The sequence below is a fragment of the Mesoplodon mirus genome (genome assembly GCF_964341445.2).
Source record: "Mesoplodon mirus genome assembly, chromosome: 8".
Lineage (NCBI taxonomy): Eukaryota > Metazoa > Chordata > Mammalia > Artiodactyla > Ziphiidae > Mesoplodon > Mesoplodon mirus.
Window position 1 is genome coordinate 9,203,798 of NC_138984.1, and position 22,378 is coordinate 9,226,175.

At 43.8% G+C, this 22,378-nt stretch overlaps 2 protein-coding genes and 1 long non-coding RNA gene across 15 annotated transcripts in view; 1 reads left to right on the forward strand and 2 right to left on the reverse strand.

Moving 5' to 3' along the window:
• The window catches only part of SP140 (SP140 nuclear body protein), a 78,482-nt gene extending 77,804 nt beyond the window's left edge, over positions 1-678 (reverse strand). For all 6 annotated transcript variants that reach the window (XM_082631032.1, XM_082631036.1, XM_082631035.1 and 3 more), the window contains exon 1: positions 596-678. The gene's annotated coding sequence lies outside the window, so the exon portion shown is untranslated. The remainder of the gene's footprint in view (positions 1-595) is intronic.
• Positions 679-745: 67 nt separating this feature from the next.
• SP110 (SP110 nuclear body protein) overlaps positions 746-22,378 on the forward strand; it is a 46,782-nt gene continuing 25,149 nt past the window's right edge. For 5 of the 8 annotated variants that reach the window (XM_082631038.1, XM_082631040.1, XM_082631041.1 and 2 more), the window contains exons 1-9: positions 746-843; positions 3,363-3,510; positions 5,112-5,280; positions 7,405-7,671; positions 9,072-9,155; positions 11,076-11,153; positions 12,980-13,048; positions 15,234-15,383; positions 17,538-17,624. In XM_082631038.1, the coding sequence (XP_082487164.1) occupies positions 3,373-3,510; positions 5,112-5,280; positions 7,405-7,671; positions 9,072-9,155; positions 11,076-11,153; positions 12,980-13,048; positions 15,234-15,383; positions 17,538-17,624 (1,042 nt within the window). In that variant the 5' untranslated portion in view covers positions 746-843; positions 3,363-3,372. The remainder of the gene's footprint in view (positions 844-3,362; positions 3,511-5,111; positions 5,281-7,404; positions 7,672-9,071; positions 9,156-11,075; positions 11,154-12,979; positions 13,049-15,233; positions 15,384-17,537; positions 17,625-22,378) is intronic. The other 3 variants (XM_082631039.1, XM_082631042.1, XM_082631043.1) reach the window with 3 other exon arrangements.
• On the reverse strand, positions 9,474-12,434 carry LOC309809697. The gene is made up of 2 exons (XR_014294894.1): positions 12,138-12,434; positions 9,474-9,767 (listed from the first exon to the last, which is right to left on the reverse strand). It is a non-coding gene; the product is annotated as an uncharacterized lncRNA (long non-coding RNA).

The following is a 22,378-nucleotide window of genomic DNA, read 5'->3' on the forward strand; positions in this document are numbered from 1 at the left end:
ACGCACATTAGAAATCTTTCATCGGATGTGTGGAGGGGGGCATTCCCTGCTTCCCTGCAGTGGCTGCCCTAGACTCTTCTCCTGGCCCTGGCTCTGCCCTCGATCCAGTTTCCACACACTTCCAGCTCCCAACTGCCAGCCTGGTCCCAACACACTTTCCTGCCTGGAGTTGTGCTGCCTACCACTGCGTGAGTTCAGTTTATATTCAGGTTTCCTTTGATTTCAATTTTCTTGGGTAATCATTTTATCCGGACGAAGTACAGGCATTTCTGAGTCACCGCACCTCCCCTTTGTCTTTTGGTCTGTTTTTTTTAAGTTTGATGATTTCTAGTTAATTTATTCAGTTGTGTAACAATCACCATCACCACAATTCAGTTTAGGTTCATTTTCATCACCCCCCCAAAAAAGTATAGAAGGAGGACGCGTCCTGGGGAAATAAAAGTGGGTAATCCACCAAATAGATGGTGGATTCCCAGTTCCCCGGGGACGCGGGGGCTGGACCCTATGCCTCCTCCCCTTTGTACCCACCTCCCCAGGATGGGCCCGATAGGCAGCAACCCCCGCCCCCGACCCCCAAATGCCCTGGGAATCTCACGAGTTTCCGGAGGTGGAGGGAGGCTGCCGGGACTGCGTGCGGCCTTGCCTTTAGCTCCGCGCGATCTGCCCAATTACTTTCACTTTCCTTTCCTCAGCAGCCTGGCCCTCACCGTGTGTGCAGAAGCACAGACTTCCTGTTTCCCCCACTGGTATCTCCCTGCCCTTCTCCCAGTGTCCCAGGAGCCATCCTTGGCCAGCCCCCCGACCCAGAAGGAGGCAGGAACAGGTAGCAATCTCAGCATCCAGGTGGGTTTTCGTCTCGGCTGCTTTATTCACTTTTGGTGATTGGCTTCTACAGTTAAGGTCCTGGCAGCAGCTGCAGGGTGAAACTCAGCAGTTTAAACTGTGAGGCTCTTTCTTTGTAAAATAATGTTTTCCAAAGAGGTAGAGAGGGGGTATGGGATTTAATAGGAGCCTGTTAAAAAGGAGAGGGGGAGCAAACACACAGCTCAGTCCTTTTTTCCCTAAATTCTAGCCTGTTATTGTGGATGGAACTTGAGATTTGCTCGGTACCCTCCTTGTCCATGCAGAGTGATCCTGCGCTCTCCCCCCCAGAAGGCAACTCATTCATTATTCATGGTACAAGTGACTAGAGGTAGTTGGGAAGCTAGTGAAAAGAGAAAATAAGGAGAGTACATTTAATTTCCTCTAGAGTGTATTAACTTTTTAATATCTTTTCTTTAAGCACATTCATGCTAATTTTCTTGAAATAAATTCCCAGAACTGGAATTTAGGACTCAAGGGAATACCTATTTTAGGGTATTTGGTACTGATGACTAAGTTAACCTCCAGAAAGTTTGGACCTATTTATATCTTCACCAGGACTGTCTATGATTATTGCTATTATTTTTATCTTGACCAATTTGATACGCAAACTTTATTAAATTATTTTTGTTTGCACTGTTCTGACTACTAGTGAGTTACCATGTTTTTTACATATTCATTGTGTATTTGACTCAATTGCCTGTTTATGTCTTTTGCACTGAATGTTTGTCTTTACCTATTCTTTTTTTTTTTTTTTTTTTTCGGTACGCGGGCCTCTCACTGTTGTGGCCTCTCCCGTTGCGGAGCACAGGCTCCGGACACGCAGGCTCAGCGGCCATGGCTCACGGGCCCAGCCGCTCCGCGGCACGTGGGATCTTCCCGGACCGGGGCACGAACCCGTTTCCCCTGCATCAGCAGGTGGACTCTCAACCACTGTGCCACCAGGGAAGCCCATGCCTATTCATTTTTCAGACCCTTTTACATAATACAAACCTGAATGCTCATATATGAGACATGGTAAAATGCACCAGTGAGAAATGGGACTTTGGTCGGATGAGCTCTGCCTTGCCACCAAATACCTTGGGTTAGTTACCTAACCTCTCTGTGCTTCATGTTCATCCTTGGCAATCATAACAGATGAAGAATGAGGGTTATGGAGGATGTTCTATTCTGAATGCTGTAGTATAATTAGTCATCCAGGGCCCCTTCCTCTTCTTAGCATGTGATCATTCTGGTGTTTTCTGGCTCTGTGCTGATCTTTGCAATATCCTTCCCCTATGCAGATGGTGAACGGTAGCTTTCTTTCCCATCTGTTCTCTATCTTCTAGGATTTTATCACAACTCTAGACCCCCTATGGCACCTTCTCTTGTTTTCTAGTCCTGTTCTGCATGATTGTTTTTTACAGTGTATATTTTTTTCTGTTAACCTTAAGTGTTTGGGAATGAGGAGAAAGAGACAGGGTTGCTCAGTCTGCCACTGGGATTAAATCCCTAGAAATAGTCATTAATTAACAGTTCAACTTTTTCTTCGACACAAAGTGAAGTTGGAAAAATGGGATCCATGTTTGTTTTGTTTTTAAAGAAATCTCTAGGCGATCGAATTTTTTCTTAGTGACTCCCTTTTCTTGACAATTTGTCAAGAATATCATAGGTACATTTTCTTGCTATTATAGCTTATCAATATTTTCTCATGGCCTACAAATGGTCAAATATTGTAATGTCGCATGGGCATGGGAAAAGACATGTCTGTTCTGAGATGTGAAATTGATACATAAAATAAATCCGTCAAGTCACCTTTGCTAATCATGCCTTTCACACCCTTCATGTTCTTATTTATGTCAGGCTTGTTTGCGTGTCAGAGATTGTAGGTGGTTTAATAAAGTTTCTAAATATTATCAGGTTTCCATGTTCCTACTCGTCTTTGAGCGTTCCCTTTTGTGTGAGCATTGCTAGTGTATATACTTAAACTGAGTCCTGGCAATCTTGGTTCACTCAGCTCAATGTAGCCACAGACCATAGTATTTAAGACTACACACCTGGAACCAGAAAATTGGAATTCGTCCTTCTCTACCACTTCCAAGTTTTGCAACTTAGGGCGAGTTATTAAACCTCTCTCTGTCTCAGTGTCCTTGACAATATAAATAGGTGCAATCCAAACTGAAAGGGTTTTGTGAAGATCAAATAAGTTACTGCATGTGAAACCCTTAGTACACAGTCTGGCATGCAGGAAGTACATGGTAAATAGTAGCTCTATTTAGTACCAGCAGCCCCTTTGGGATTTCAGTGTCACCTTGTCGGTCACCTTCAGCTTCTGTTGTTGCTGGGCATTGTCACTGCTTCCTATACCCATGAGTCTTTTTGGCAGATGTGGCTTTTCAGACTGCTAAGGGATGCCGTTGGGACCAGGATGCCTGTCTCAAGATGCCTGTACAACACGGAGAGCAGCTCCCCTAACTCCTCAAAGTCTTTGCTTCTCTTTTCTTCTTGTGCCTCTTCTGTAGGAGATTCACCATGACCAGGGCCTTGAAAGAGGCTCTTCTACAGCACTTTATACAGCAGAAGCTGGAGATTGCTTATGCCATAAACAAGCCATTTCCCTTCTTTGAAGGCCTCCGAGACAACTTCTTCATCACCGAGAGACTGTACCAGGTAAGTCACATTGACCACTTTGCCATGGCAACCCAGCCCCCACCAAGAATGCCAGATCATTGAGGTCTCAAACCACAACACCCCAGGGCTTCTAGAATTTGGAAGTTCCAGACAAAAATGGTCATTACCAGGGAAAGAAGGTGTCCAGGGTAGGTGACCTCACACCAGATGGCTTAAAATAAGCAAATGTGTTCTCTCACAGTCCTGGAGGCTAGAAGTCCAAACTCAAGGTGTTGACTGGGTTGATTCCTTCTCGAGACTCTGAGGGACAGTCCATTCCCGGACTTCCTCCTGTCTTCTGGTGGTGCCAGCAATCCGTGGTAAACCTGGCTCACAGAAACATCACTTAACTCGCTGTTTCCATCTCTACACTGCCTTCTCCTCTCTGTGTCTTCTCCCTTTCTCTTCTCTTACAAGGACACTCGTCACTGTGATTTAGGGCCCACCGTAATCCAGGATGGTCTCATCTCAAGATCCTTATTTACATCTGCAAAGACCCTTTTTCCAAATAAGGTCACTTTCACAGGTTTCAAGCCGACGTATCTTTGGATATGAGGAGGCACCATTCAACCCACTAAGGGTACCATCCCAACGCTTAAGAACTTGTGACCCACAGTCCATTCTGATGTGAAGCAGGACAGGCAGTGGGAGATATGGCTCTGTGGACAAAAATGGCACTCTTTTCACATAATTTTGGTTGTTTAAAGCGTTTCCTGAGCCCCAAGCCCAGAAAAGTGCTAGCACTGGTAGAACAGTCTTCCCCCAGTCTTGGCCTCGTTGGATCCAACCCTTTTTCAGATCATAACTCAGATGTCTCCTCAGAGAGGGTCCTTGGCCCACTCATCTAACTAAGAGCCCCTTATTCTTCCCCATAGCAATCCATGCTTTCCCTTCATAACACTGCTATCAGTAGGAACTGAGTATTTTTAAAATTTGTGTTTATTATTTAATGCCCGTCTTCTCCACCTGACAGTGCCTCTCCCCCAACACGGGTAGCACCATGTTGGTCTTACCTGTTGCTAGGTACCCTAGGATGAGCTCACTGAGCCTAATCATTTCTCAATAAGTATTTTGTAGTTGATTCTCTCCTGCCATGTTTCTCCTTTTGGCCAACCTCTCATCAGGAGGACTTCTCTGATTTCCCATTTAGGCCATTTCAAGTCCAAGAGAGAAGGAAAGAGAGAGCAGAGGCTAACAAGCAATCCACAGAATTGCCACTTATGACCAACCCGTAGGTCCATTGCTGAAGAGTCCTGCCCAAAGCCTTGGAGAATTACACAGTAGCAGCCTTTGACTCCACTTTCCTTCCTTAACATTTCTCTCTTCCCTCAAATATACCTAAAATAAGGTTCACAAGAGCCTTATTTTCAAGAAGGCTGAATTTCTGTGACTAACGATCCAAATATATATGAAGCTCCAAAAGTAAACATGTGGAACTGTGATTTCTCTATGTTAGAGAATTCGACTATTGACATTTTGCACTCAATTCCTTCTTAAGAGAGCAAAATCACTTTCTTACAGCTTAGAAAACCACAAGTGTGTAATAAATCTCCATTCCATTTTATAATCATTTATAATGATCCTTTACTCCGCTTTTTAAGGAATCTCTGGAAGCCTATAGAAACCTGGTCCCTTTATCCAGGGTCGTGTACAACATCCTCACTCAACTGGAGAATAGGTTTAGTCTGTCACTTCTGGAGATGCTGTTCAGCCGAATAAACCTGAGTGAATACCCCAACTTGATGACGACCCTCAAGAGCTTCAAAAGGGGTATGAGGCTTCTTGAATAACTTTGGGGCTATAGAAACATGATAGAAGTTGCTACACTGAAACTTTGGGCTGGTTTTCTGCCTTGCGGAATATGCACTTAAACTGCCCACTTTCTCTTTGGGAAGAGATGGACCATTCTCCCTCACGAGTATGACAGGAAAAGCAGCCCCTGGCCCTGGTTCTTTAAGATGAATTTCTAGAGGACACAAACATTTCTGTCTTACCTGTTCTATGAGTTGGGGGGAAATTGTACAATTTAGCATACTGGACGGTCTCTAGGGAAGGGAATGCATAAAGTGACAGAGACCAAGTCTGGCAGAAGGACAAGGAGAGCTAGAGAGGAAGAGAAACGGATAGGGATGGATAATAATAAGTATTTTTTTTTGAAGTATGGTTGATATACAATGTTGTGTTAGTCTCAGGTGTACAGCAAAGTGACTCAGATAGATGTATATATATATTCTTTTTCAGATTCTTTTCCATTATAGATTGTTGTAAGATATTGAGTATAGTTCCCTGTGCTACACAGTAGGTCCTTGTTGTTGGTTTGTTTTGGTTGGGTTGGGTTGGGTTTTGTTTGTTTGTTTGTTTTTTGCGTGCTTACTATGTGCCAGGCATCATCCCAGGCACTTTATATGATTATCTTATGTCATCTTTAAAACAATCCTATGAAGTCATTATTATCCCCATACGACACATAAGGAAATTAAGGCTCAGAAGAACTTTCCCAAAGTTACTTGTCTGTTAAGTGCAGAGCCACGAGTCCTACTTGGGTCTCCTAATACCAGGGTCCAAGATTGTGATCACTGTTTTAAACTAGGACAGCTGGAGGGCAGATTGTAAAGCTAGAGGAGGGAAGAAACGTAGCTAAAGAGGAAGGAAGGGGAATTGTGGACATAGAGATAGAAAGAGAGAGTATGAGAAAGAAGTAGAGAATGAAGTTCCTTGAGGAAAGAGAAAGAGCTGAATAAGTAAAGGAGTATTAAAAGAGCAGTGACATCGCTGGGAAGAAAGTAGCAAGAGTAAGAGGAGCAGGCAGTAAAATCACTTAGTTGAGTCAACGTACGTGGTTCATTTGTCTGAGAGCAACAAGGGAAGGACCAGTAGATCCCACTGAATTGTGACATTCTTATTAGCGGAGTCACCACTGCTGACAGCTCTTCATCTGGTCTTTGACATTTTCCCATTAAGAGGCTCCTCCTCAAAGGGAGAAATGATTCCTTGAGCTAAAGGAGCAGCAAAAGAGAAGAGTCCTCCCCCAGGCAGGCACAGCTGCACATGGGCCTGAGCTCTTGGCAGGGTCAGGGCAGTGCTGGGAGAAATATGTGCTCAAAGCCCAGGCTAAGTAAATCTAAGAGTCAGAAGGACCCACACACTGATATGTACCTCCAACCCACCCCACACCCCCGGCCTGGCTGAGCTCAAGCATCTTTCTGGATCTAACTCTGTGATTTTGCTCTGGGACCCTCTCCAAAATCTGGCCTTACTTTGCTTTTTTTGTTCACTGGTTGAGACAACTTTACTTCTGAAATAGAGTAGAATCATAAAAGAAACCCGACCCTGGCCTTGCAGGGGAATGGCATGCAGAAAGCCCAGGGCCTGGGGTATTGGGAATGGGAAAGAAGTTTGGTGTGGCCAGATCACAGGGTGCAAGGTGAGAAGGCATGGAAACCGAGTCTGCAGAAATGAGCAGAAACCAGGATATAGAGGTCCCAATACACTGTGCGAAGGAATTTATATTGTCTCTTATTTGCTCCAGGGAGGTGAGAGAGATTTATTTCTGAAAACAAGGATGACATTTAACATTATAGCATTGTACATAATTGTCTAAATTCTGAAGCCAGAACTAAAGAAAATAAATCCCTGGGTACAAAGTCAGTCGCAACTTCCTGTGTGAAACCACTTTGGTATGAGATCAGAGGTTAGAAGCAGTTGTTATAGCAATAAATGTTCAAAGAAAGAAAACCTAAAGGGGCCCCAAATGGTCGATGATGATGATGCCTCAGTTCTGTGCACCGGTGAGAGAAAGACTCCACGCCCTTGTCCTATTGAAGTCAAGTATAAAGAAATCCCCTTCCCCAAATAATTCCCAGGTACTAATGTGTGATCCTTCACCAATCCCAGTTGTCATTTCCAACGGAGGGTGGAGCAGAATCACACCGATGCCTCTCGAAGCCGCAGCCAGCCCAGCAGGAAGGAGCTCCCTCTGGGCACTGCTGCCGCTGCCCACCTGCCAACACCCCCCATCGAGCCGCCAGCCCTGTTCACCCAGTGTCAGCGAGCCCGGAGCACCTGCCCAGCCCAGCGCTGAGATCCTGCATGAGCAGCCCAGCCCTGCTGGCCTCACCGTGGCTCTCCCCAGAATCATCCAGGAAGGAAGTCTCACTCTGGGTGAGAAACAGACCCTGTCCAACACCTGTGCAGCCCCAGCCTAGGGTGCCTGTGACCCTAGAACCGCAGGGTCCTGTCTTTTTGATCGACTCCGTCCTGTGCATGCACCACCATACACAGCTCTTTCCAAGAAGGATGTGGGCACTGCCAGGGGCCTGGGTAAGCCCCAGAACCCAGAACACCTGCTTCTCACCCCTTGAACAGCTCAGCCCTCTGCCCTTTGAAACTTGATACTCTGCCTGCCCCTGACATTTTTTCCACTCTCCTCCCTGACACCCTGTCCCTGTAACCTGTGATTTTTCTTCTTGTCTTCAATGACCAGTGACAACTTGACATCCCAAATAAGTGATGAAAATTCACAAGAGATGCCCAAGCTACCCTGTCCCTGTTCAGGCAGTGTTGCTTGGGGCCGACTTGCCCAGCTCAAGGTGGCTACAAGCCAAGAGGGCTGTGGCAGGAGCCCCAGGAAAAAGAACTGGGAGTGACAAGGAAAAAAACGAGAGGGGGGCCGTCGCACCAACACGGCTCAGGACCTCTTGTCAGGGATGCCATCACAGCCACTTTGATGCCATCACGTCCAAGAGCCCTGTCAAACCAACACTCAAAACACACTGTTCTGAACTGAAAAGTAACTTGTGCAACACACCCACCCTCAGTGCTTACCGACTGCTCACCCTCTGATTACAGGGACCTTTCAGTTTCAACCATATTCATTTTTATATGGTTTGGAGGTTATCGAAATTATTAGAAAAGATGATAAAATGTTTAAAGGTTGCTGGACCTGATTAGCTTGTAAAATTGTGTCATTTATCTCCGCCAGCCATCAGGATAAAGGACTTTGATTACATTAAATGTAACTGTGGAATATTATTGGCCGCTGTCAAAAATGGTTTCATGGGTTCTGAGCTCTCCAATACCAAGAATAAAGGGCCCTGTTTGGTCTGGATGTTTTCTCCACCCATCTATAAAGTACCATCCAAATAAGGTTAGCATAACCACTAAGCCAGTAACAATGGAAGAGTCCATCTTCTAGATTTTTAAAGGAAAAAAAAAAAAGGGCCTGTGTTATTAAATTAGTAAGTGACTGATTGAAAGGAAACGATTGGGGAATTCCCTGGCAGTCCAGTGGTTAAGACTTGGCACTTTCACTGCAGTGGGCCCAGGTTCGATCCCTTTTGGGGAGCTAAGATTCCTCAAGCCACACAACACAGCCAAAAAAGAAAGGAAGAGAAAGAAAGGAAATAATTGTTCCCTGTCCCCCTCTACCCCGCCTCGAGGGACCTTGGTGTTTGGCTGGCCCATCATTTTTACCTGCTGGAATAGATTGTTCTTGTTCCTCCCACTTCTGGTTCCTGCTCTTGGGTCCTCAGATCTGACATTCCTTCTCTTCCTCTGCTCAGTGTCCAGTGACAACCTGATCCCCCAAATAAAAGATAAAGAAGACACTCAAGGGATGTCCTGCACTCCATCAGGCCCTGTGCCAGGTAATCTTGATTTGGACAACTTAGGCTTATGTTAGCTTTCGCACGTACCATGAAGAGAAGCCATTTGGATCATCCAGGCATGGGGCTCTCCTCTCGGCTCTCCATCGCCATCTTGGCCCAGCTCATGCTGCTCACCCCGTCCTCAGGAGCTTGGAAAGGGAGAGAGAGTCCCTGGGGAGGGCGAGGGAGATAGGTCTGGGAAAGGTGGACCGGGAGGCAGCACTGAGGGCGAGGGACAGGAGCCCCGTTAGTACTTGCCCAAGTGAAGCCAAATCCAGCCTCTATACCCAGACATCGAATTATATCTCGGAGACAGAGTTTTGGGTGAAGCAGAAAAGAATAGTTTTATTGCTTGGCCAGGCAAAGGGGGCCACAGCAGGTTAGTGCCCTCAAAACTGTATGCCGCAACTTGGAGGGGGTAGTGAGAAGTTTCATAGTAATAGTTCAGAGGGGGCGTGATCAGCTCGTGGACATTCTTCTGATTGGTTGGTGGTGAGGTAAGTGGGAGTCAGCGTCATCAACCTTCTGGCTTCAACCGGTTTGGGGTCTGCGGCCTGTGTGGTTGTGGGCAGCATCCTGTTAACTTCTTCCAGCTGGTGGGGGTTTCAGTATCTGCAAAACAGCTCAAAGCTACCCTTATGCATATCCCTTGAGGGGGAACCAGGACCCTGCCCCAAGGCTGCACTATTGTTTCTTTCACCCGGTCCTCCCTTGTCTCCACATCCCCTCCCTTCCCTAATTAGCATCTGTTCGAACCTGCTGGTTGGAACTCAGGGAAGGTCATGGAGGCTGAATGAAGCCTATTTCCTATAATCAAGAAATGGGGGGGGGGACACAGAAAGGCTTTTGTGCCCACGAGCCCCACAGTGTCCTGCTCAGTATCATGACCTGGACTCCAAACGCCACTAAGGGGTCTGCAAAGGGAGAACATTCATCTGCCAGGAGGCAATGTGGTGGGAACCCTGGGGAAAGGACAAGGGGCTGAGTCATGGCAGGACTATTTGACTCAGCCACTCTCTGAGGCCACTTCCAGAAGGTAAATGCCCAAACTGCTGCATCAAAATGCAAAGCAAACAAAAACACTGAATTGGTGCTCCAGACATGGATGGTCCTCATTCCCAGCCCTCACCCCAACTGGGGGAACTTTCACATTCGCCCCTCGTCATTTTTACATCATTTGGATTTTTAAGATATTTAAATAATTTGAAATGAAACAGATCATTTTTAAAGTCTAACGACTGCTTGCTAGCTGCCTCAGTTAGCTATTCCTATGTAAGATGGAATTTGAGACAGATCTCACAGCCTTGTGTAAACAAGGAAGCGACTGCCTTTTGTGAGATGGGTCTTTATCTGTCATGGCTTCAAGTCCTTCTGTCTTTCTTCATGCAGCAAAAGCTAGAGGAATTTTGTATATTCTTGTTGCTAACAAGTGCTGGCAAGTACAGGCTGACCCCTGCTTTCTTCAACAGCAAATAGGTGGAAATACATAAGGCACTTAACCTCCTTCACTATTTCTCAAGATGAAATAATCACAGATACAGCAGTTTAGAAAGATCACATCACAGACATCTAAGCAATAGCTTGTACTTTTCATGTGGCAAAAGCATTCATCCTCATTGTGGCCGTCAGAATTCAAGATCACCACGCACACTAGCTGCTGAGAGCCTTTGTACTTCTCTTTCTAAAGGGCTCAAACTGAGCCCTCCTCTGTGGAGCAGTTGTTCCCTGGTTCACTGTGATAATCACACAGGTAGCAGTAATCACAAGTTGATCAAACCAAGGCAGAGCCAGGGAACCCTGGCGAGTCCCCAGACCTGTGCTGCACGTGCTCTCCACCCTCTGGTTCTCCCACCCATCTCCCTCAGCACTTTCTCATCAGCCTGTTCTGAGTTCTAAAGTGAATTATATATTTTTTGTCAGTGACAAGAGATGATGCTTCTGAACAAAGTGACCCAAAGGAGCTCCAAGAGGCATCCAGGGCACCTCCCAGCAAGAAAGGTAAGGATTGCCTTTCTCTTGAAGATCTCAGGAGGGTGAATTTGGAGCTGCATCTTATCATAAGCACCCACTAGGTGGTTATAGTCATCATGCCCAATACGGTTTGTTTCCCATTCACTGCGTCTTCCTCTAAGGCCTTCATGAATATTATAGGGAAATGAGAGGGCATTTAGGGCCATTGAAATATGCACGCATCAGAATTGTTTGTTCTGAAGTCATTAAGGTCTCCTACACACACAGCTTCTTACAGGGTTAGTCGCACTTCCCTCTTTAACTGAAAGCTGGTTCCCCAAGAGGACTCTGCTTCCTCTTAAGACAAGGCTGCATATTTTCTGCTATCACTCACCCCATGGCTGAAGGCAGGTTGGATGCCACCCCTTGCTACACACTGCCCCACCCGGCCCCTTGTTTCCCATCCCCTCCTTTGAGGCTTAGCCATTCAAGTGAAATGCTCACTCCCTTTTCATCACTATCATCACTATCATCATATCATTCCCCACTGCTCCCTGGAAGAACTCAAGGCTGACTTAGAGTCTTTCTGTCACTTCAAGTCCTGCCATCATCCTGGACATCTTCAAGGTACATGTGGATAACAGACCCATCCAATATTCTGACCTCTCAAATCCTTCTGCTTGTTTCCAGTGACCTTTTCTCCCCACCCATTCTTGCCCTCCCGAACCCAAAGGTGATCCACCTTTTCATCATTTAAACCTGGCTCGACTTCCCAATAGTTAATTTGAGATTTCCTTTTTTTTTTGACACTTAATGCTTGAAATTTGCTCCTTCTATAACTATTGCTCAAGTCCTGATCTCTCCTTCTCAGCCCAAATCTATAAAAATGAATTCAAAAAATCCCCCCCCCCCGATTTCTTCCTTACAATTTGTTTCCTCTGCAGCTGTCCTTCAGTCTCATTTGGGTGACCAGCCCACTGGCCTTTCGCTTCTCCAGTCCATCACCTGCGTTTCTCTCATGACCCTTCTTACCAGTTCAGAGTTGAAGATCCATTGTTTCAGTAAACTTCTGCTATCTTCACCTGCCTTGCCTCTCTGTCTCTTCCTAGAAATCTCTGGCACATGTTCGAGGAAACTATTGTCTTCTTCCTGCACACTGCATTTGAAATCAGGCACTGCTGGGGAGAGGCACACAGCTGAGCAGTGCATACCCGCCGTGTCTTCATGATTCCAGTACAAAGGATCCGTCTACACTGCGTCACAGCTCCACTTCCTGTGACAATCGTTTCAAACCTTGAGCAATTTTTTCCAAACCTCTGATGCCTCACTGCCTCCTTTTTTGCATAACAGATGACCTTTCCTCCTGTTTCATAGAAGAAATCAGATGGGAACTCCGTCACTTCCTGCTCCCACCCTGCAAACCCCAACTGCATCTTTCCTCTCCTTTCCAGTTCCTTCTTTGTCTCCAAGGCAGTCCTTGCACCTCTTCGGACAGTATCCATGGCCCCTTCTCTTCCCTGAGAATTCAGCATCTCCCTCTCACAAGGACATTCATTCAACCAATGCCCAAGCCTATCACAGTTCATAAAAGGAACTTTCTCTTGATCCTCATCTCACTTCAGCAGCCTCCACAGCTCTCCCCTCCGTTTCACAACCAAACTTCTAGAAATGAGTTACCTAAACTTATTGTCTCCATTTCTTCACTTCTCTCTCTCCTCTGCCACTTTAGAATTTCAGCATCACCTAAGGTCACCAATGACCTCCTGGCCACCGTGTTTTGAGGACCCAAAGTAAAAGCTAAAAATTGTTGACATAGGAGGGTAGTAGATCAATGTTTGTAGCTATAAAAGATGATCTGTACCTTTTCTTTTTAGGAAAGAAGAGAAAAAGAAATATCTGGTTAACCCCAAAGAAGAGACACCGGAACAAAAACCTCCGGAGAGGTAAGATGAGAGCACAAGAGGGGGCTGGAGGCTAGAGACAGCTCATCCTTGTAGGCCAAGATGTGGGAGGTGGGATTTTATTTTAAATGCAATGGGGAGCCACTGAAGAGATCTAATCAGTGAAGTGACATGATCCAATTTTAAATGAGACCAGTATTGGTGTTACATAAAGAATGAATTGGAAATAGAAAAGAATGGAAACAGGGCAACCCCTTGGGGGGGCAGGTGCCATGGGAGTTGATAGTAGCCTGGATTCAGATCTGGCAGTGGAGATAGAAGAAGAGGGTCTATTCAAGATCAGTTGAAGGTAGAGTTGATAAGACTTGGTACATTGGAAGCTGAGGATGAGAGAGAGAAATCAAGGCTTGCTCTTCCATTTCTGGCTTAAATGGCTGGGTGAATGGTGATGCCGTTGCTGAGAAAGGATGCAAATATATTGGGAGGAAATTTTTAGAATTCAATTTTTGACCTGCTCGTTTCTAGATTTGTGCTAACCTTCTATGCACGTGTGCCAGGTATGTGCTTCGTCAAGTACTGTGAGGCTCTGAGATGTTACCCCCTCCTGCAGAGTGATGGTCTTTATATATATGAATATTGCAGAAACACAAAGCACTTGGGTCAGGGAAAAGAATTCTTTATTGTTGTTCACAACCAGCTCAACATGGCAGCATTTTTCCCCCACACGCAGAACCACAGGCTTGAGAAGAGAGCTGATGAAATCTTTCTGTGTGAGTGGCAGATTATACCCTATAGACACAGGAGAAAGAATGATGGGTTTTCTGCCCTGTTTATATACAGGACTAGGACAGCCATCCTCTCCTCCTGAAAAGAGAAAAATTTTTTTTTGCTGCTTTGCAATAAGATTGAAAAGATCCAGATCCTCACCCTAATTTGGGAGAATTTAAATGCCTCTTTCCAAGAGGCAGAGAAACCCCAGGTGTCTTCAGCTTTTACTAAAGATATCTCCAAGTTCTGGGCTTCATCCCCTTTGACATGTAAACACCTAGGGATAGAGTGCTCCAGTATCCCTGGTACTTTGGCACTTAACCTAGGAACCTAGCCCTGGCTGAAACCCTTTGGCCATGTCAGGAGATGAGACGTTTTATTACCTCTTTGGATTAAACAGCAATTAACTAGCTACAGATTTATTTTCTATGGTATATGAAAAGTGAAACAATTCTAGAGGAAGTAAAAGCAAACATCCCCTATTTTTATACTGTATACACTTTTTTTTTTTTTTTTTTTTTTTGTGGTACGCGGGCCTCTCACTGCTGTGGCCTCTCCCGTTGCAGAGCACAGGCTCCAGTCGCACAGGCTCAGCGGCCATGGCTCACGGGCCCAGCCGCTCCACGGTATGTGGGATCTTCCCGGACCGGGGCACGAACCCGTGTCCCCTGCATCGGCAGGCGGACTCTCAACCACTGCGCCACCAGGGAAGCCCTGTATACACTTTTGTGTCTCAGGAGGCTCAGGCTTTTTACAGAAGCACTGAGAAATCAAGGAAACAATTTCCCCACAGTATGCCAATTTGGCACACTCAATAAAAAATCTGGTCCAAAGATACAAATATAAAATTCATTGGCAAAATAACGGGAGAAGAGAACCCTAACGCTAACACCCACCCCTGCTCGCCTCCTGGCATTGCAAGTCCTCTGGGTCCCAGCCTCACTCCCCATGGCAGGGTTGCTGCCCCTCAATGCTTTGATACCTTTCACTTTCCCTACTAGAGGCACTTAGGGACCCCTGGATCTCTCCTGGCTCCTGTATCACACACAGGCCCTAGGGAACCTGGAAAAGTGCTTTACAAGACTCCTCCTCTGCTGAAACAGACCATGTGGCCATGTTTACTTGCTTGTAACACTTTCTGGCAGCAGGGGTCTCAAGGCAGGAAACAGGAAATCAGCCCCAGGGCTCTGGGATTCCCCCAAATTTATCTGATTGATTTTAAAAGGTTGCACAGAGAGTGAGAGCAGATGGTGAGTTTGGGGGCGGGGGAGGGGGAAAGAAAGGTGTACACAAGAAAAAATATATAATTACAGAGAAATAGCAGGAGAAAAGCGAGGCACCCGGGTGTAGAGATCTTAAAGTGAGGGGACTGGGAGTGTGAGAAGGAGGTCACTGTTGGGGGTGGGGGAGGGCCACTGGGACCCCAGTGAAAACTGTACACAAATCACTGTTTGGCCAGGGGCAGCCTTACCTGGGCATGGAATCCAAAAGATGCTCCAAGTGGTGGAGCAGGTGACTCACGGGGAGGATGACTCAACCAGGAACACAAAGGTCATGACAAGAGCACAAAACAGAAGGACAAAATGTGCCCAAACGCCTGCACCAAAGGGTAAGGCTGGTGATGGAATTTGTCATCTGAATGCTCAGCGTGGGAGGGTCTCTCCTGCAGCCCACAATAAACCAATTACCTATTACCATAAATAGCATATTTTTATGAAAAATAAATATATTTTTCAAATAAAAAAATTAGGTGAGTGGTATCATTGTACATTTTTACAACTCTCTTTAATGTCTACCTTAATGAAAGATGGCTGGATTCTTAAAAAAAAAACATTTTTCACTATCTTTTCCATGTGCTTCCTTAAAAAAAATATATATATATGTATATATATTTTTAAACAACGAAGTGGGACCTCAGAGGTGATTTTTTTTTTTTATGTTGGGGGTAGGAGTTTATTACTTTATTTATTTATTTTTGCTGTGTTGGGTCTTCGTTTCTGTGCGAGGGCTTTCTCTAGTTGTGGCAAGCGGGGGCCACTCTTCATCGCAGTGCACGGGCCTCTCACTATCGCGGCCTCTCTTGTTGCGGAGCACAGGCTCCAGACGCGCAGGCTCAGTAGCTGTGGTTCACGGGCCTAGTTGCTCCGCGGCATGTGGGATCCTCCCAGAGCAGGGCTCGAACCCGCATCCCCTGCATTAGCAGGCAGACTCTCAACCACTGCGCCACCTGGGAAGCCCCCCTTAATATTTTTGTATATATCTTCATTGTATTATATTGAAAGCTGAGAGGGAACATTTTTAATAGCATCAATCTATATCTTGTTAACAGTTGCTTTCTATTTTTAAAGGTTCTTTTGAAATTTTTTTCTTTTTTCTTAATTGAAATACGTTTGATGTACAGTATTATGTTAATTTCAGGTACACTATATAGTGGTTTGACATTTGCATACACCGTGAAATGATCACCACAATAAGTCTAGTAAGAATCTGTCCCCATACAAAGTTATTACAATATTATTGACCTTATTTCTTATGCTGGATATTATATCCCCATAGTTTATTCATTTTATAACTGGATGTTTGTTTTGGGTTGGCCAAAAAGTTTGTTCAGGTATTTCCTTAACATCTTACAGGAAACCCAAACAAACTTTTTGGCCAGCCCAATACCTCTTAATCTCCTTTACCTATTCCCCGCTCCCCGACCTCCACCATCAAGGACAGCTGGGCTCTTATCCCTGCTTCTGTATTCAGTCAGTTGTGATCTGTTGCTTTGGTTGAAGCATAGGAAGAAAATCCAGCCTCACACAGATCTGTAGCTGAAAAAGGTGGAGTATTTTAACAGTCTTTTGAGATATCTGTGGATATTCACTTTTGATACTACACCAAAACTCAACAAGGGATAGTTTCTTAAAGGTTAGTTGTAACATAGAGTCTGAGACCATATACTCTGTTGTAATAAAATGTCTTATGCTATCTTGTGTTTTGAGGGGATCTCCTACTCATGCCAGATTTTATAATATCATAAACAATTAGAAAATTTTGGTTCACTTAATTTTACAGTGAGCTTGCAGCTCCAGCAATCACTTGAGTGTTAGTCTTGAGACAACATGATACTTTAAGATGCAGCAAACTGCTTTACATGTTCTACCCAGTTCTTTACATATGCTATTAAAAAGATGTGTCCTTAAGGGTAGACATTTAATTAAATTAATAATTTTAACCGTTTCAGCAAGAACATTCTTAAATGAAACTGGCTTTTTTTTTTTTCCATGTTGAGTAAGTGGTAGTGAAGAATGCAATGCCACCTTCTAAGGTTTGGGGACATTGCTTTGATGTGTACTGTGGCACCAGCATTTTTACCTGCCTTGGCTCTTGTGTCATCTGTGCAAAAGTCAACATAGCAAAAAAAAGGCAAAGAACATCTAATTATAAAAACAATTCTGACCTTGAAGATCTCCTGAAAGTGTTGCCGGGACTCCTCGAAACCTCTGGTCCAGGGGCTCAGATGACTGCCCCCCACTGGACATTCCATTACTGGAGGAACCACTGCTGACCAGCCTTGCTGTGCTCCTCCGCTGAGTGGCAGACAGGACCACTGGTAGAATTATTCTCAGGAGGTAGTCACAGGGTCTCATCAGGACTGGAACCTCCAGCCTTCAGCTCCAGAGTGTGCAAGGTCTTTCCTGGGTCTCTGGGAGATTCCGCATGGACTTTCCAGAGGGCATTTACTGAGATATAAGATGAATGTTGTTTCTTTTTTCAGAGGTCAGTGATGACACTTCAGAGATGGATGAAGGAAAGAGACCCCAGAAGCCACCCAGCACACCACCAAGACTCACCCATGGTAAAGGTGGGGGATTGCAAGTCTCTCAGTATGGTCATCAGGAACCCAAACTTAGAGCTGTTTTACTCTGAGTCAGAGTTTCTCAGCCATTTTTTCATGATCACTGCTCCAGGGAGCCCATTTAGATATTTTTTTCTAATCATGAACCCTACCCCCCAGGATATTTCAATACCACAAGTATATTATATATCCATTTCTGTACCGGATATATTTATTTGTGCTTTATATATAAAAGGAGTAAGTTGTTTTCACCCCCAAGAACCAATTTTGGGGCAACGTACCACTGCCAAGTGTTCATGCTCTAAGTATATTCATGGTACTTTATTGCAGTGCCAAGCCATCCAGGTTTTTCCTAAGATTCCAATCTCCATGTTTCTCACATGACCTTTCTGTGAAAATTGAGATGAGAACAGCTCATCATAAACACAAATGTAATACTATGACTGAGCACGACCATCTGACATTGTTGTGGGCGTACGCTGGAAAAATGGTGCACGTTAATTCAGTCCTCACCATGGCTACCGTACTCACGTTGTAACTGTTATCCTTGGAAAGAAGAAAAAAGCAGAGCATTCTGTTTGCTGGTAATTCAGTCACTGTGTCACATCTTCACAGAACTCCCACAGAACAAATGTGACTTTGAAATGACAAATATCTAATTATTGTCAGAAAAGAATGAATTGCATTTGACCGTATTAAAATACAAACTATCAGTTTTTTTGTTTTGTTTTGTTTTTGGGGTTTTTTTTTGCTGTACGCGGGCCTCTCACTGTTGTGGCCTCTCCCGTTGCGGAGCACAGGCTCCAGACGCGCAGGCTCAACGGCCATGGCTCACGGGCCCAGCCGCTCCGCGGCATGTGGGATCTTCCCAGACCGGGGCACGAACCCGTGTCCCCTGCATCAGCAGGCGGACTCTCAACCACTGCGCCACCAGGGAAGCCCTAAAATACAAACTATCATTTTTAACAAGTTTTTCCTGCATTACTCTGACTCATACAATGTATATTTCTAATTTTATCCTGAATAATATATTTTATTTTCACAACCACCTTTGGAGAAAGTTGAATGATTTATTCAAACTTGAGATGTAAAGGATGAATGGGTTTTCCCAAGATCCTGTGGATAAAGGCTGGCTGGCACAGGACTAGCATCTTGGTCCCTAGAACCCTCTTCAGGAACCATCATTCTCCTTTATAATGAAAGGGATAGAAATAATACTGTCAAAGCTTTACCAACTCAGTATTGTCTGAAATGAATGTGGTCACAAAACATAAAGATTGCTTATTTATTTTTTATTTTTTTTGAAAAATTTAAAGTTTTTATATTTCAGTAATAATCACACATAACAATGATTTATGATCACTTCTACTACAGTTAACAAAGTAGTTTATACTGAACATTTAATAGATTAAACAGCAGTTATCCAAGATAAATGGTCCATTGATATGCTCATTTTCTCGATAGCCACATCCACAGGCTAAGTCCACAACTGGATCACATCCACATTTCATGGTAATTGGTTTTTTTTTTTTATTAGTTTCTGCTTTATAACAAAGTGAATCAGTCATACATATACATCTGTTCCCACATCCCTTCCCTCTTGCATCTCCCTCCCTCCCACCCTCCCCATCCCACCCCTCCAGGCGGCCACAAAGCACCGAGCTGATCTCCCTGTGCTCTGCGGCTGCTTCCCACTATCTATCTACCTTATGTTTGGTAGTGTATATATGTCCATGCCTCTATTTCGCTTTGTCACAGCTTACCCTTCCCCCTCCCCATATCCTCAAGTCCATTCTCAAGTAGGCCTGTGTCTTTATTCCCATTTTACCCCTAGGTTCTTCATGACATTTTTTTTTAATTCCATATATATGTGTTAGCATATGGTATTTGTCTTTCTCTTTCTGACTTACTTCACTCTGTATGACAGACTCTAGGTCTATCCACCTCATTACAAATAGCTCAGTTTCGTTTCTTTTTATGGCTGAGTAATATTCCATTGTATATATGTGCCACATCTTCTTTTTTTCTTTTTTTGAACATGTTTTTGTAAGATTTATACATAAGTGTTTCATAATTTTTAAAGCCGTTGTAAATGGTACTTTTTGATATTGATTTTGAATTGTTCATTTCTAGCACATAAAAATTTGATATTGTATATTGGCCTTGTGTCCTATAATGTTGCAAAGCTCAATCATTAGTTCTAGCAATGCCCTTTTAGAGTCTTCAGAATTTTCTACAGTGATAATTCTATCATCTGCATTTTTTCAAACGGTATGCCTTTTTTTTTATTTTTTTATTTTTATTTTTTTTATTTTTTGCTTTATAACAAATTTAATCAGTTATACATATACATATGTTCCCATATCCCCTCCCTTTTGCGTCTCCCTCCCACCCTCCCTATCCCACCCCTCCAGGCGGTCACAAAGCACCGAGCTGATCTCCCTGTGCTATGCGGCTGCTTCCCACTAGCTATCTACCTTACGTTTGGTAGTGTATATATGTCCATGCCACTCTTTCACTTTGTCACAGCTTACCCTTCCCCCTCCCCATATCCTCAAGTCCATTCTCTAGTAGGTCTGTGTCTGTATTCCTGTCTTACCCCTATGTTCTTCATGACATTTTTTTCCCTTAAATTCCATATATATGTGTCAGCGTACAGTATTTGTCTTTCTCTTTCTGACTTACTTCACTCTGTATGACAGACTCTAGGTCCATCCACCTCATTACAAATAGCTCAATTTCATTTCTTTTTATGGCTGAGTAATATTCCATTGTATATATGTGCCACATCTTCTTTACCCATTCATCCGATGATGGACACTTAGGTTGTTTCCAGCTCTGGGCTATTGTGAATAGAGCTGCAATGAACATTTTGGTACATATGTCTCTTTTTGAATTATGGTTTTCTCAGGGAATATGCCCAGTAGTGGGATTGCTGGGTCATATAGTAGTTCTATTTTTAGTTTTTTAAGGAACCTCCATACTGTTCTCCATAGTGGCTGTACCAATTCACATTCCCACCAGCAGTGCAAGAGTGTTCCCTTTTCTCCACACCCTCTCCAGCATTTATTGTTTCTAGATTTCTTGATGATGGCCATTCTGACTGGTGTGAGATGATATCTCATTGTAGTTTTGATTTGCATTTCTCTAATAATTAATGATGTTGAGCACTCTTTCATGTGTTTGTTGGCAGTCTGTATATCTTCTTTGGAGAAATGCCTGTTTAAGTCTTCTGCCCATTTTTGGATTGGGTTGTTTGTTTTTTTGCTATTGAGCTGCATGAGCTGTTTATAAATTTTGGAGATTAGTCCTTTGTCAGTTGCTTCATTTGCAAATATTTTCTCCCATTCTGAGGGTTGTCTTTTGGTCTTCTTTATGGTTTCCTTTGCTGTGCAAAAGCTTTGAAGTTTCATTAGGTCCCATTTGTTTATCTTTGTTTTTATTTCCATTTCTCTAGGAGGTGGGTCCAAAAGGATCTTGCTGTGATTTATGTCATAGAGTGTTCTGCCTATGTTTTCCTCTAAGAGTTTGATAGTTTCTGGCCTTACATTTAGGTCTTTAATCCATTTTGAGCTTATTTTTGTGTATGGTGTTAGGGAATGATCTAATCTCATACTTTTACATGTCCCTGTCCAGTTTTCCCAGCACCACTTACTGAAGAGGCTGTCCTTTCTCCACTGTACATTCCTGCCTCCTTTATCAAAGATAAGTTGACCATATGTGCGTGGGTTTATCTCTGGGCTTTCTATCCTGTTCCATTGATCTATCTTTCTGTTTTTGTGCCAGTACCACACTGTCTTGATTACTGTAGCTTTGTAGTATAGTCTGAAGTCAGGGAGCCTGATTCCTCCAGCTCTGTTTTTCGTTCTCAAGATTGCTTTGGCTATTCGGGGTCTTTTGTTTCTCCAAACAAATTTTGAAATTTTTTGTTCTAGTTCTGTGAAAAATGCCAGTGGTAATTTGATAGGGATTGCATTGAATCTGTAGATTGCTTTGGGTAGTAGAGTCATTTTCACAATATTGACTCTTCCAATCCAGGAGCATGGTATATCTCTCCATCTATTTGTATCATCTTTAATTTCTTTCATCAGTGTCTTATAATTTTCTGCATACAGGTCTTTTGTCTCCTTAGGTAGGTTTATTCCTAGATATTTTCTTCTTTTTGTTGCAATGGTAAATGGGAGTGTTTTCTCGATTTCATTTTCAGATTTTTCATCATTAGTGTACAGGAATGCCAGAGATTTCTGTGCATTAATTTTGTATCCTGCAACTTTACCAAATGCATTGATTAGCTCTAGTAGTTTTCTGGTAGCATCTTTAGGATTCTCTATGTATAGTATCACGTCATCTGCAAACAGTGACAGCTTTACTTCTTCTTTTCCAATTTGGATTCCTTTTATTTCCTTTTCTTCTCTGATTGCTGTGGCTAAAACTTCCAAAACTAGGTTGAATAAGAGTGGTGAGAGTGGGCAGCCTTGTCTTGCTCCTGATCTTAGTGGAAATGGTTTCAGTTTTTCACCATTGAGGACAATGTTGGCTGTGGGTTTGTCATATATGGCCTTTATTATGTTGAGGAAAGTTCCCTCTATGCCTACTTTCTGCAGGGTTTTTATCATAAATGGGTGTTGAATTTTGTCGAAAGCTTTCTCTGCATCTATTGAGATGATCATATGGTTTTTCAAGATTGCTTATTTAAAAATCAGTTTCTTTCTCATACCTTCTAGATCCCATGGATAAGGGAAGCAAACTGCCTTTGGCAG